Source organism: Phascolarctos cinereus, unplaced genomic scaffold (genome assembly GCF_003287225.1).
Source record: "Phascolarctos cinereus isolate Bilbo 61053 unplaced genomic scaffold, phaCin_HiC Scaffold_726;HRSCAF=1367, whole genome shotgun sequence".
Lineage (NCBI taxonomy): Eukaryota > Metazoa > Chordata > Mammalia > Diprotodontia > Phascolarctidae > Phascolarctos > Phascolarctos cinereus.
The window spans coordinates 404,361,641-404,376,148 of record NW_027556098.1 but is presented as its reverse complement, the minus strand read 5'-3'; the positions used below and the strand labels follow the sequence as shown (position 1 = coordinate 404,376,148).

Here is a 14,508-nt window from a genome sequence, read left to right as displayed (position 1 = left end):
TTACAGTACCTCATTGTAAAATCTGAGTTAAGTATTCTCTTTTTGGTTATTGGCTGGCCTTAGCGTGTCACATGTGTCATCCACAAAACTCCCAAAATTCCCATTTAATTTCTTATGCCGACCCATGCTATATGGAAGCTGTGATGGGGAAGGGATCCCTTAGGGCCCAAGGGCTCTAAGGTGGGTTTCCTTCCAGAGTCGAACGCCACCTTCTCCTCAGTTTGGGATGATGTGGGTCCTGGGCGTCTGAATAGGTAGAGAGAGGCCTGTGAAAATTTCCTAAGCCAGTCTTAAACAGTGGTTTGCCCAGTAACCCAGGGGGCTGACCCCTGCCTCCCCCCCCACATATACTCACATGGGGTGCTGTCCACCCCAACTCCAGGCAAGCCTGCTGAGCTGCAGCGAAAGGTGAGCGCCGAGAGCCCGCCCTTCCAGCACGGAGACAAGGTCAAGTGTCTGCTGGGCATGGACATCCTCCGGGAGATGCAGGAGGGCCATGGAGGCTGGAACCCCAAGATGGCCGAGGTGAGGCCTGCCCACCCGTACCCCCTGAGGCCAGGGCCCCATCCACTCTCCGAGGGAGCAGGGTGCTCATGGGTGGCCTGGGGTGGGGAGGGGCCTCAGGGAGAGCAAGCCCAGTTGGATCGATCTTCAGCAAGGTGGTTCTTGGTGCCCAGCTTGGCTCTGATCTCTAATACCAGGAGCTGCCCGCCCACCCAGCCTCTAGGGGGTGGGGAGATAGGGCTGCTCCTCACCAATACCCCTGTGCCTGGGGGAGCCACTGAAAAAGTTGTTTCTCTGCCTCTGTTTCCCTTTCTCTGCCCTCCTGCCCTTTCAATTCCCACGGGTTCAGTTCATTGGTCAGACTGGGACGGTCCACCGCATCACTGACCGTGGCGATGTACGGGTCCAATTCAGTAGCGATGCCCGCTGGACCTTTCATCCGGGTGCCCTGACCAAGGTGAGTGCTGGAGAGGCAGGCACCCAGAGCTCTGGATTAGGAAGCATTCTCTTGTTTGACAGATGAGGAAACTGAGGGCCGGGGAGGGGAGGGACGTGGCCAAGGTGACTCAGAAGGACCCCCCCAGAGCTACGGCTGAGAGCCCCTCTGTCCCTCAGGGCTGACTCACTTCCTCCTCACCCCTTGCCCTTGCTGACTGAACCCTTCTCCAGCCACTGGCATTTAGGGTTAGGGCCTAGGTCCTCTCCCACCTCCTGGCCTGCCTCTGGCGCTAGCTCAGCCCCAGATTTTCTCCCGTAGCACAACACATTTTGGGTTGGTGATATGGTCCGGGTCATTGAAGATCTGGAAGCGGTGAAGCAACTGCAGGCTGGACATGGGGAGTGGACAGATGACATGGCCCTGGTGAGCGTCCCCTGCCACATCACAGATTTGATGCTGTCACAGTCTTCATCCCAGCCAGAAGGGGCAGAATACTGGACAGTGCAGGCCTCCCCCCGGGAGCCTTCCCCAAGCCTGCTGTCCAGCCCTCCTGCTGGGCCTCCCCCGGGAGCCTTGTCTGGCCCTCTGTGTAGGCTTTCCCCAGGCCCATTGTCCAGCCCTCCTGCTGGGCCTCCCCTGGGAGCCTTGTCTGGCCTATCGTCTGGCCCTCTGTGTAGGCTTTCCCCAGGCTGTTGTCCGGCCCTCCTGCTGGGCCTCCCCTGGGAGCCTTGTCTGGACCATTGTCTGGCCCTCTGTGTAGGCTTTCCCCAGGCTGTTGTCCAGCCCTCCTGCTGGGCCTCCCCTGGGAGCCTTGTCTGGCCCATTGTCTGGCCTTTTGTGAAGGCTTTTCCTGGGCCGTTGTCCGGCCCTTCTTCTGGGCCTTCCCTAGGGCCCATTGTCTGGCCCTCCTGCCAGGCTTCCCTGGGAGTCTTCCCCTCCTGTGCCTGTCTGAGCCTCCTCTGCTCCCTCAGTCAGAATCCCAGAGAACTGCTGCTGTCCTGAAGCACCCCCCCCCTTCCCTTTCACAGGCCCTGGGGCACATTGGGAAAGTGATGAAGGTTTTTGGGGACGGAGACTTGAGGGTGTCTGTCGGCGGTCAGTCCTGGACTTTCAACCCCGCCTGCCTGACGGCATACCACCTGGAGGCGGACGCCAACATGAATGCGGCAGAGAGCACCAAGGAGCCGAAGAGTAAGGGAGCAGTGGGCGCCTGCAGGCAAGGCCCTCCCTCCATGGCCCACGGCATGGGGGCTGAGGCCAGCGGCATCCCAGGCTGGGGGCGGGCAGAGGGTCAGCCGGGGCTCCCCTGGACTCACCGAGGCTCTGGGCTCCCCCAGGCTCCCTGGGCTCTGTACTGGAGAAGCTGCTTACCCAGAAGAGTGACCCTGAGCAGCCGGGGCGGCTGGTGACTGAGGTGGCTCACGGCAACGTCGCCAGGGTGCTGGAGCTGCTGAAGAGGCATCCAGACAAGGTGGGAGCCCGCCCAGAGGGTGCAGGGCTTGGCAGGGGAATGTCCCTTCCAGAAATGGCTCTGAGGATACCACGCGTGTACAGACCCTCCCCCCCCACCTGCCTCCACCCATTCTCTGTTTCCAGGCGCCTCAGGACCCCCCCTTCGCTGGGGGCTGTCTTCCCTCTTTTCTATTATCTGTTAAAAGAGATGGTCATGTGAGAACCAGAGAGAGCCTTGAAGTTAGCCTAGCTCAGCCCTGCTGGGGGAGTGGACCAGCAAGGCTCCAGTAGCCATGGCCTGATCCCACCCCCGCCCTGCAGGTGGATGTCAGAAACCAAGGCCGCACGGCCCTCCAGGTGGCTGCCCACATGGGCCAGGTGGAGCTGGTGCGGCTACTGCTCCAGGCCCATGCGGGCGTAGATGTGCGGGACGATGAGGGGGACACTGCGCTGCACAACGCGGCCTTTGGGTAAGGTGCCCAGGAGGGTGGCGGGTCTGTGGGCAGGCCTGCCCAGGTGGCCGTGGCCCCTCAGGGCCACCCTCTCCCCCCATTTAGCAATGCTGCCGACGTCTCTTCTCGTCCAGGAACCAGGCTGAGGTGGCCCAGATGCTGCTGAGCCGGGGAGCGAGCGCCAACCTGATCAATAATGCCAAGTGCACTCCCCTGCATGTGGCTGTCCACATGGGCTTCCAGGAGGTGGCGCGTGTCCTGTGTGAGCAAGGCTGTGATGTCAATGTTCCTGTACGTTGTGGTCCGACCCCACCCTGCTTCCCCTGCTCTCTTCTGGCCCATCCACCCCTTCTTGGCCATGCGTGGTGACCCTGCTCTGACAGCCCACTGAATTCACTCGCATGGATGTAGTATTTATGGGTTGGCAAATGGGTTCATACACATGATTTCACCAGATCCTCCCAGCAAACCTGGCCCCCATGGGCTTGGCCTGGAGCATATTCCCCCCTATAAACCCTCAGGGGGCCAGGCCTCAGGAAGGGGCTGCCCTGGGGGCGCAGATGGCCCCCTCTGGCTTGCAGGGGCCAGTGTTTGGTTCTACCTTGCCCTGCACCCAGTGGGCATCAAATCCACGGACATAGGGCCTGAGCTGAGTCCTTGGCATTCCTGCAGGACATGTGTGGAGACACCCCCTTGCACCGTGCCATCTCAGCAGATGCCAAGGGTATCATTGAGATCCTCACTGAGGTGCCCACCATTGACTTCACTGCCTCTAATTGCCACGGCTTCAACCTTCTCCACTATGCGGCGCTCAAAGGCAATGTGCTGTGAGTGGGGCCGGGAAGGGGCCCGGAGCGGGCGATGCGGAGGGCAGGCTGGGGCAGGAAGGGGACGGCTGGCCTGGGATCTCATCTCCCCAAGGCATGAGTGAGTGAATGGATGAAGAGCTGTGATGCCCTGAGTGTGCCCTGAGCCCTCCCACTCACAGGCTCCTGCCCCTACAGCCTCAGGCCAGATGCCAGCTTTTTGGTGTGGCCTCAGGGTGGGCTCTGACAAGGAGAGTTTTGGAGGGTCCCTGCCAATCAGGAGCAGCAGAACAGGAGATTTCCCCTTAGCCCTAGTTCAGGGAGCCCTCTGCCCTGCTGCATGCAGCCCTGGCCCTGGGTTCAGATGCTGTCTCTGGTTCCGTCTGCCCTGGGCCTCTGGGCGGGTGGCAGAGCCTGAAGTCTCTGCCCGTGCCAGGATCCTGCGCTCAGGGCCCGCATGAGCTGCTTTCCTCTTAGCAGAGCCATCAGGAGAATCCTGGCCCGGGCCCGGCAGCTCGTAGATACCAAAAAGGATGACGGCTTCACGGCCCTCCACCTCGCGGCCCTCAATAACCACCTGGAGGTGGCAGAGGTCCTCATCAAAGAGGTGGGAGCCGGCGGGGGGGACAGGGCGGGAAGCACCAGAACTGAGTCCCAGCTGAGGGTCCCGAGCCAGGCACCATCCCTGGGGGAGCCGCGTTAGCATGGGCGCTAGAGGCAGCCCCCAGGACTGGTCGGAGGAGCAGAGGCCTGCGGGTGGGCAGTGACGGGTGGGATGCGTGGCCTCTGGGGGGGGGCCGGGTGAGGCGAGGCGGGGCCCTGACGCTCTGGGCCGTCTCTGCCCGTAGGGCCGCGGCGACGTGAACGTCCGGAACAACAGGCACCAGCGGCCGCTGCACCTGGCGGCGAGCCAGGCCCACGTGGCGCTGCTGCTGCTGCTGGTGAGCGCCGGCAGCGACGTCAATGCCGAGGACGAGGCTGGGGACACCGCCATGCACGTTGCCCTGGAGAAGCACCAGCTGCTGGCACCCCCGGCCGAGGCCGCCGCCGCTGCCGAAGCAGCCTCGCTCTTCTCCAGGGTAGGATACGGGGCAGCGGGACCGAGAGCCCTGGACGTGGCTGCCCCTCTCTGCCCTCGGTCTCCCCTCTGTAAAAGGGGCCTGCGCCCGTCAGTCGATCGTCACCAGGCCTCCCCGCCTTTAGCTGCCGTCCTCCTCACCCCATGCAGCTCACGGCCCTGGGCTACGCAAAGAGCCTTTTTCCTCCTGCCAGCTGTTTTTCCTTTTTTTCCCCCACATAAAATTCCTGGCTTAGGAAAAGGCCCTGTATTCGAAGCTCAGGAAGGAGGCCTCCAGACGGGTGCCAGTCCCACTCTGTGCTCCCCTGCTCTGGCCCTCGTTGCCAGCTCAGCAGGCAGACCTTGGGCAGGGGCGCTGCCAGGGGCTGTAGTGAAGCTGGCTCTGGGGGCGAGCCCAGAGTTGGGGCCCGTCCCCCCCCCGGGGCTCTGGAGCTGGTTCTCCTGGCCTTCTGCACCGCTGTCCCCGGGATGCCCATGGGGGAGCCACTTCCCATCGGGGCTCCGGGCCTGTTTTCTAACTGCCCGGTAGGCAGGCAGGGCCAAGGTGGACACCGGCAGGAGGCCACACTCACCTCCACCTTGTGCCTGGGAGCGTGACTTTGTCCAAGCTGTGGGAAGTGGGGGGTGGTGAGGCTGCCGCAGGCCCCAGTACCAGGCCCCACAAGGGCTCTCTGCTACCCAGCCCATCCTCTCCCAGATCCAGGCCTCCAGCTTCCTGGGCAGCACAGAGCTGACCATGGGCATCGCCATCGCCTGCTTCCTGGCGCAAGAGGGTGCGGACGTGAACTATGCTAACCACCGGGGCAAGTGCCCCTTGGATGTGGTCACGGACGGACGGGGAGCCCAGACCATTCGCAGCTTTGCCCCAGAAGTTCAGGTGGGACTGGGGCTGGAGGGGTGGGGGGGTCCTGTTTGGAGAGGGGCTGGGCCCAAGCCCTCACTGCCCACCAGGCCGGTGAGCCTTCTCTCCTCCCCTCCCCTCCCACCCATGACAGGGAGCAGCAGGGCTCTCTGGGCATCGCAGGGAGGAGCTGTGGGCTTCGGAGGATGCACAGCACACCCAACACCTTGACCAACCTGAGCGTGGGCGGGCCAGGGGCCGGTGGGCCAGGGGCCGGGCCTTCCGAGTGCCTCGTCTGCTCCGACCTGGCCCTGCTGGTGCTCTTCCTGCCTTGCCAGCACAGTATCGTGTGCGAAGGTGAGGGGGCTTCGGGGAGGGAATGGGGGGGGCTGGGGGGTGGGGTCTGCCCTGGGCTCGAAGCCCAGCTGGCCTCTCTGCTCTGCCCGCAGAGTGTTCCCGCAGGATGAAGAAATGCATCCGCTGCCAAGTGACAATCAGCAAGAAGCTTAGACAAGGTGGGGAGGGGGAGGCTCCCCTGGGGTTGGGGGGAGGTAGGTTCCCCTAGGTTAGGGGGAGGGGGAGGCTCCCTTGGGGTTGAGGGCCAAGGGTGCTCAGGGCCAGGCTGGAGAAGCCCCTCTGACCTCCTCCTTCCCCCTCCCGGCCCCTGCGTTCGGCCCCCCAGACAGCACGGAGGTGGAGGGCAGCCTGTCGGGGCCAGAGTGTGCGGGCCAGCGGCAGCTGATGGAGGAGCTGCAGAGCCGCTATCGGCAGATGGAGGAGCGCATCACCTGCCCCATCTGCATCGACAGCCACATCCGCCTGGTGTTCCAGTGCGGCCACGGCTCCTGCCTCGAGTGCAGCTCAGCTCTCCGTGTCTGCCCCATCTGCCGCCAGGCCATCCGCGACCGCATCCAGATCTTTGTCTGAGCGCTGCGTGAGGACCCGGGCGGAGGCTGCCCCGTCCCTGGGCCTCTGCGGCCTCAGACTGCCACCGCTGGGCCCCTCTCCCGCTGCCCAGGGCGGCCCAGGGTGTGGGCAGGAAGGGGCCGCGGGGTGGCATCCAGGGATTTTGCACTTTACGTGGAGGGGCACAGCACGGTGGACAGGCTGAAGAGGGCGCTCGGCTCGCGTGGGAACTTCAGCAAGTTGGACACTGGCTGCCCGCCTGCAGCCCCTCCGGGCTCTTAGTGCCACGCCGTGCTGAGGGACACTCCTGTCCCTGCTTATTGGTTTACACAGGCTAGGAACTGACCTGGGGGACAGGCCTTGGGCCTGTGGGAGTGGGGGAGGGGTCCCCTTCCCCCTCGGCCTCTCCCTGGCCCCGTGTGGCCCGCAGGGCTGCAAGGACGTAGACCGGCCGCCGTGTGTGCCCCAGGGACACCGCGCTTCCCGTCCTCTGCCCCGTGAGCTCTCGGTGTGTGGTGTGCGTGTCGTGATCCCCGCATCCCCGTGTTGGCTGTCTGATCTCCCCCAGCCCAGGTACCAGCTGTGTCCTGTTACATAAGAGCCATTTTTCCAGTATCTGCCTTTGCAAAAACTTCCCTAAACACACACACACACACACACACACACACACACACACACACTCTCTCTCTCTCACACACACACATACACACACACGCGCGCGTGCATTTTATAAAAGGAAAAATGAATTTTGTCCTTCCTGGTGTCTGCCTCTTCTTGGCAGGGGGGAGGGGGGGCGCGACGCTCTGTTTGGAGGGATCTTGGTGGGCCCAGGTGAAGAGCTTTGGGTCCCTCCATGTGGGGTAGGCCTGCTTGTGGACTGCCCTCCCCCAGCGATCCCTCCTTTCCCTGGCGTTCTGCCCTGACCAGCCTAGCCCCGTGGGCCTCGGCTTCCCCAGGGGCCGTGTTTGGTGTGGCCGCTGACCTCGCTGGAGTGGCCAGCCCCCAGGCCCTGGCTCACTCGGCGGCGGCATCGTTCAGGGCCTGGGCCTCTGCGGAGCCTGCTCCTGTGGGAGAGCTCTTCTTAGGCCATAGTGGGCGTGGCTTCCCTGCCCCCGGCCCTGTCTTTCATCTTCTTTCACTGACCGCTGGTTTAGTTCTCCTTTTGTCCTGCATTGGTCATCCCTCCTAGAGCAATTGGTCTGACCCCTTCTCCTGGGTATTTGGGGCCCTCGGGCTCTGTGCCCAGCCTCGCTCCCCCAGCCGTCCCCTGCCCATCCTAGTCTCCTGAATCTGGCCCCTCGAGGAAGCTCACACAGGCTTTTGGAGCTGGAAGGGCCCCTGGTTCTGCAGCGGCTGACTGCGCCCGAGGCCCAGAGCAGGGAAGTGGGGCCTTCAGATTCCAGGCCCGACTCCAAGGCCATTTCCACCCGACCACTGAAAGCATGTCTCCCTGATCATCCCCGCCATATGCACACACATACGTGTATACATGTATGCAGATGATCTTAAGGACCTTTCGTCTCCTGGCTTGGATTTTGTGGGTGTTTATCTCCTTCCTGTAAGATAATTTACGGGGAAACAGCCGGACTTAAGCAGAGGACCTGGATTTGAAACTGGCCCTTGGTGCTCCTGCCACAGAGAAGGGGGTGGCTGTGTGGGCAGCCGTCTCCCTTGGTGGAGCTGGGGGGCGCTTTGGAGACCTGCCCTTCAGCAAATCCTCTGTCCCCGTCCCCTGAGTCCCATTCCACCCCACACAAACCCCTCCAAAATCTGGCCCTCGTGCCACCCTGGAGAGCTGGGCCGGTGAACGTAGATGAAACATCTGCTGGTGGCGCCCTGCCTTCAAAGAGCTTCCATTCTATCGGGAGATGGGGAGGATGGTGCCTGGTGAGAGGTGAACCCAGAGGCAGGTTCTGGGGTTCTGAGTTCTAGGCTCGTATCTGGTCAAGGCTGACCTGTCCTGATTGTGACCAAGCTAGGATCAGGCTCGGGCCCGCAGTGGGCGTTTCCTGCATCAATGGACTGAGGGGTTCTAAATGCACAAAAAATTCACATAATTTGAAGGAGAGAACATTAGCAATTTGGTGGGGAGAGAGGTGGAATCAGGGAAGACTTCCTGTAGGAGGCCCCAGAGCTAAGTTGATGGAAGCCTACAATTGTAGGAGGTGGAGACAGAGAGGGAAGCTATTCCAGGCTGGGTTATCCTGAAGGGAAACGGGAGATGAGTAAAATGGCCCCCCGCCCAACAGGGAGAGAAGATCATCACTTCCCTGCTCATTTTTGGTGTCCAGTCCAGCCTCAGACACTCACTGTGTGACCCTGGGCAAGTCACTTGACCCTGTTTGCCTCAGTTTCCTCATCTGTAAAATGAGGAGGAAATGGCAAACTACTCTGGTATCTCTACCAAGAAAACCCCAAATGGGGTCACGCAGAGTCGATCAGAAGACAGCAAGAAAGGGTAAGGGAATGATCATTTATATAGTACCTACTATTTACCAGGCTTGTACTAAACAGCTTATCCTTACAACAGTCCTGACAGGTGTTATTATACCTATTTTGCCCATGAGGAAACTGTGGCAGACAGCCATTAAGTTACTTGCACACGGTCCCATAGCTAGTAAGCATCTCGGTCAGATTTGAACTCAGGTCTTTCTGACTCCAGGCCCAACAGTCTGTATCGCTTGTGCTTCCTAGCTAGGCGTTGGCGGCCCTCCCCAAACTGTTTCTGAACAGCATTACCCCAGATCTGGGGCAGTCAACTTTGCTTCAGGGCCCTCCCCCAGCTGCCATGGATGGACCTTCACCACTAGAGGTAAGGGTCCAGAGGGGAGCACTGGGGAAGGATGAGGAGGGAAATGCAGCAGATCTGGGAGAGAGGGAGGGAGAGGTGCCCCCGCCCCTGCAGTGACAAGGGCAGAAGATGGGAAAGGGACGAGAGGGAGATCCTGAAAACTCAGGGTGCCTGGAGGAGAGAGCCCAAGCTAGGATGTGCTGGACATGCAGATGATCTGTTCTCCTGGGGCCTCCGAAATCTCAGGCAGAGACGGGAAGGAGAAGAGCGTGTCTAGAACCGTTCCCTGGCTGGACCCCCATCCCCACCCTCCGTGGGGTTGGGCTTTCCTTGACTGCCCTAGAGAGGCAGGAGGGCAGGTATCACCTGGGGTTTGTCTGAGAGGATGGGAGGCCTGAGTTGCCACATTGCTGTAGAAAGTGCTGGCACATTTGGCAAAATTTTCAGGCCAAGCCCCGCTTGGTCGTTGTTTGGGCCCGATTGGCTCAGGGTGAATGTAAATAGTGGTTGTTTCTGAGGGTCTTCCCCTCCCAGATCGATTTTTTTAAAAAATTATTTTATTTTTAATTTTTGACTAGGTAAAGAGGCCATTCTTTGCCTCATTTCTTACCTAGTTTTAGTCATTGAATGGGTGTTGCCTCAGTCAAACTGAGACCTGTTAAAGACCTTAGCTTGAAAAGGCCAAGGTCTCCCGCCGCATCCTGCTCCACCTCCAGTCGTCCTGATCTGTGTCTGGCCACTGGACCCAGCTGGCTCTGGAGGAGAAAGTGAGGCTGGTACTTTGCACAGCCCGCCCTCACTGTAATCCAATTCACTTGCATGTTATGGCATCACCTCCCTGAATGTCATGGTCCTCTTTGAGAACGAAGGACAGACAATGCCCATTTCACGGATGAGGACAGAAGCGGCTTGCCCAGGGTCACCCAGCTAATAAAGGTCCTTTGTCCTAACTCAGAGTCCAGAGCTCTATACCCCAGGCCAGGCTTGGATCATGACCCATTCTCCCCTTTCCCTCTTTTTCTCCACGTTCACACATCCTTTTTTCCTTGACCCTGGAAAAATCGAGCAAAGGAAAGAGAATGAAAGGCCAAGGTTTTCCGCTCTCCTCTTCACTCTCCCTCTTGGTCACCCCTCCCTTCTCCACCTCACCTCACCCCTTCTGTCTCCTGCTAAGGCAGAGATTCGGGACCTTCTGGGGGGCAGGGACCCCTCTGGCATCTAGTGAAGACAATGGGCGGACCCCTTCTCTGAACGATGCTTTGAGTGAAGTAAAAGAAATGCTGAACTTCAGTTAGAAGTTAGAGAAGTAAAGAAGTAGTTTTCCCCCACTTGACTTCACAGACCTGAAAACTCCCAGACTCCAGACTCAGAACCCCTGTTCTAAGGTACCCTCTCGGCCCGTCCTTATTGTCCTGTACCCACATTTCATCTGCTGTCACTTCCCATCTAGGGCCCTTATATGATGGGGCCAGTCCGGGTCTCTGCCCAGTCCAGAGCTTCTGACTCCAGAAGCTCCCCAGCTCCCCTGGGGCATGGATCTCAGCCTTACTGTCCAAGAAGGGCCTGAACCCTGAGCCTCCCTTGGGCAGTAAAGTTGAAGGGTCTTCATATTGTCTCCAGGCCAGGGTCCATCCTCCCCTCCTCCGTCCTCCCACCCCACAAGGAGGCCGGGGGGAGCCATGTGTCTTGGTAACAGCCTGCTCTGGCCTGGGAAGCCACATCCTAAGCAAATATTTGGTCTTGGAAAGGGAAGGAGGAAACGGGTCCAAAAGAGTCCGACCCAGCCAAGAGTGCGGGGCGGCGTCTGAAGGCAGGGAAAGAACCATACTTTCCAAGAATCTTTAGCTAGCCCTTTGGCTTCAGATGGACGGGCCAACACACTACTCCCCCGGCCTCCACCTTCCCGGCCCCATCCTGGCTTACACATACACGAGGGAAATGGAGGCAGGGCGGGATTCTTCAGGGCCAAGTCTGACTGGGTTTCTCCAACAGAAGCCCTAAAGGGCTGGTTGGGGGGCACTCCCACCCCCCACCCCCAGTAGCTGCCACCTCGGTATCATCCCTCCTCACTGCAATGCTGGTATCCTCTCAGTGGGAAGGCGGGGTGCATGGCAGCAACAGAGGTCACATCAGGCCCTTCCAAGTAATCCCTAGTCTCTCGGGACTCAAGAAAGGGTGGGCACTGATTTCCCGTTGGGTTTCATTCATTTATTCATTTACTCATGCATTCATTCACAACTCACACACATCCACTCCTTCCCTTATGCACTTATTCCCAATTAATCCATTTCTCATACACAGTCATTCATTTGCAAAGGTTCATTCTGTCACTGGCCCATCCATCATTCAGTCGCAACAGATTGACTCATTTACACATAGCTGAGAGGCTACAAACACATTCATTCCTTCAATCATTCACTCCTTTAGTTTGAGCATTTATTGAACATTCATTCAACAAGGATTTATTAAGCACCTGCTATGTGCCAGGCACTGTGGTGAGTGCCAGGAAGATGAGGACAAGGAGATCACATTCTACCTGCCGGGTGGTCAGCCCTATCCCAGGTTTCTGGGACTGTATGTCCTTGCCCCAAGGAGTACCCAAGTTGTGGTCTAAGAGAACATTATCCGGACACACAAGATTACTAGTGATTACCTCCGTGACAAGCCTCAGATGTGACAAATACAGTACCAAGCTTACAGTCAATTAAACGAGTGTCATGGGGTAGAGAGATCCAGGAAGGTTTTCTGGAGGAGGTGGAACTGGAGCAGACTTGGGGAGACAATGAGTTGGACATTTCCACGTGGAGCACAGCCCAGAAATTAGGGTGAATGTGACATGGAGACTGGTCCTGGGTGGAGCAAAGGGTACATAGAGGAAAGGGAAAGGAAGGGAAGGAAAGAAACATTTATAAAGCCCCTACTGTGTGTCAGGCATTGTGCTAAGAGCTTTTACAAATATCTCATTCCATCCTCACAACAGCCCTGGAGGAAAATGCTATTTATTTTTACAATCGAGTAAACTGAGGCAAACAGAGGTGAAGTGATTTGCCCAAGGTCACACTGCTAGTAAGTGTCTGAGATTGGATTTGAACCCAGCACTTCCTGACTCCTGGCCCAGCACTCTACCTACTACATCACCCACATAGAAGGGGAACAGTCAGAGATGAAGACTGGGTTCTAATTTTAGCTCTGCTACTCATTCACTAGGTGACCTTGGACAAGTCCTTCTCTGGACATTTGTTTCCTCCTCCACAAAATGAGGAAGTTAAGATCCAAATGACCTAACTGTAAAGGATGACATCATACATGAAGTAGAAGAACAAGGAAGAAATTGCCTATCTGATCTATAGGTGGGGGAAGGGTTCGTGACCAGACAAGGGACAGAGAGGGTCACAGGAGGTAAAAATTCTGATTACATAAAAAATTTAAGGGTTTTTGTACAAACTAAACCGGGCAGCTAAAATTAGAAGGGAAGTGGGTAAATGGGGAGAAAAATCTTTGCAGCGATTTTCTCTGATAATTTCTAAGATGTGGAAGGAACTGATTCAACTTCATACAAATAAAAGCCATTCCCCAATTAATAATAAATGGTCAAAGAATATGAAGAAGTGGTTTTTAGACGCAGAAATCCAAGCTATCAATAGCCACATAAAAATGTTCTTATTTACTAATAATTAGAGAAATGCAAATGAAAACAACGCTGAGGTTCCACCTTTGCCAAAGTTTGGCAAAGTGGACAACAAAGGAAAATGACGAATGCTGGAGGGGATGTGGGAAAACAGGTACATTATTGCAGTGCTGGTGGGATGATGAACTGGTCCAGCCATTCTGTTTTTGGTTGTTTTTTTTTTCCCCTGAAGCTTATAGCCAGAAAGCTAAGGGGGGAAATTCTTATTTTTTTGTGTGAAAATTTTTATATTTTATTTTTTTCAATTACATGTTAAAACAATTTTAACATTAGTTTCATTAGTTTTTTTTTTTAATTTTGAGTTCCAAATTCTCTCCCTTCTTTCCTCTTGAAAGGGCAAGCAATTTGATATAGATTATAAATGTGCAATCATGCAAAACATATTTCCATATTAGTCATGTTGCAAAAGAAAACACATGGTCTGGTCATTTTTGAAAGCAATTTGGATCCATGCCCCAAAAGTTATTAAACCATGCAAACACTCTGACCCAGTGATACTATGACTAGATCTTTATCCTCAAAAGATCAAAGACAGGAAACAGACCCATACACACAGGAATATTTATAGCAGCTCTTTTTGTAGTGGCAAAGAATTGGAAACTGAGAGCGTGGCTGGCGGGGGGAGGGGGAGCGGGACAGCGGTAGCTGAACCAGTTATAGCGTATGATTGTTGGTGAAGAGGATGTTTCAAAGAAACTTGGGAACACTTAGATGAACTGATGCAAAAGTGAAGTGAGCAGAACCAGGAGAACAATTTATATATGAACAGCAATATTATAAAGATAATTAACTTTGAAAGACTTGGGAATTCTGATTAACGCAATGGCCAGCCACAATTCTCGAAGACTGGTGATGAAACGTGCTGTCCATCTCTGGACAGAGAGGACATGGACTTGGAGGGTAGATTGAGACATTATTTTTGGTTGGATATGGACAATGTGGAAATTGATTTTGCTGGGTTGGACATGTTTGCAACAAGGGTTTTGTTTTCCTTGCTTTCTCAGTGGTGGGCAAGGAAGGGAGTGGGAGGGAGAGAGAGCTGATTTTTGTTTGAAAATATAGTTTAATTTTAAGAAGTGAGAGGTTTGGGGGCAGCTAGGTGGCGCAGTAGATAGAGCACTGGCCCTGAAGTCAGGAGGACCTGAGTTCAAATCCAACCCCAGACCAAACACTTGACACTTACTAGCTGTGTGACCCTGGGCAAGTCACTTAACCCCAATTGCCTAAAAAAAAAAAGTGAGAGGTTTGGATCAAACGATCTTGAAGGTGCCTTCATACTCTAAATACTGTGATCATCTATAAGACTGGCCAGGAAGGTTGGGGCCAGACTCTGGAGAGCATTGAATGCCAGGATGAAAAGTTAGGACTTTGTTCCTATAGTGAGGAAGGTTTCTGAACAGACTAGTTTGGAAACTCTGGAGTTTTGGGAAAAGATGCTGAGAGCTTAAGGGAAATTTTGCCCCCACCCCACCCCCACCTTCCCTCTTTCCTAAGCCCGTCCCCACAGCTGCTGAGCAGGAGGAGCTGACCCTGGGCCCAGCTGTTTCTCCT

The 14,508-nt window shown here is 56.4% G+C and overlaps 1 protein-coding gene across 1 annotated transcript in view; it reads left to right on the top strand.

The window, feature by feature from the left end:
- The window catches only part of MIB2 (MIB E3 ubiquitin protein ligase 2), a 47,556-nt gene extending 40,325 nt beyond the window's left edge, over positions 1 to 7,231 (top strand). Inside the window, 15 exon segments of the mRNA XM_020976128.2 lie at positions 383 to 525; positions 854 to 961; positions 1,262 to 1,366; positions 1,972 to 2,134; positions 2,281 to 2,414; positions 2,717 to 2,865; positions 2,982 to 3,138; positions 3,520 to 3,674; positions 4,134 to 4,260; positions 4,502 to 4,732; positions 5,429 to 5,596; positions 5,598 to 5,608; positions 5,727 to 5,929; positions 6,022 to 6,087; positions 6,255 to 7,231. Of these exon segments, the coding sequence (XP_020831787.1) occupies positions 383 to 525; positions 854 to 961; positions 1,262 to 1,366; positions 1,972 to 2,134; positions 2,281 to 2,414; positions 2,717 to 2,865; positions 2,982 to 3,138; positions 3,520 to 3,674; positions 4,134 to 4,260; positions 4,502 to 4,732; positions 5,429 to 5,596; positions 5,598 to 5,608; positions 5,727 to 5,929; positions 6,022 to 6,087; positions 6,255 to 6,499 (2,165 nt within the window). The 3' untranslated portion in view covers positions 6,500 to 7,231.
- Positions 7,232 to 14,508: the final 7,277 nt, after the last annotated feature.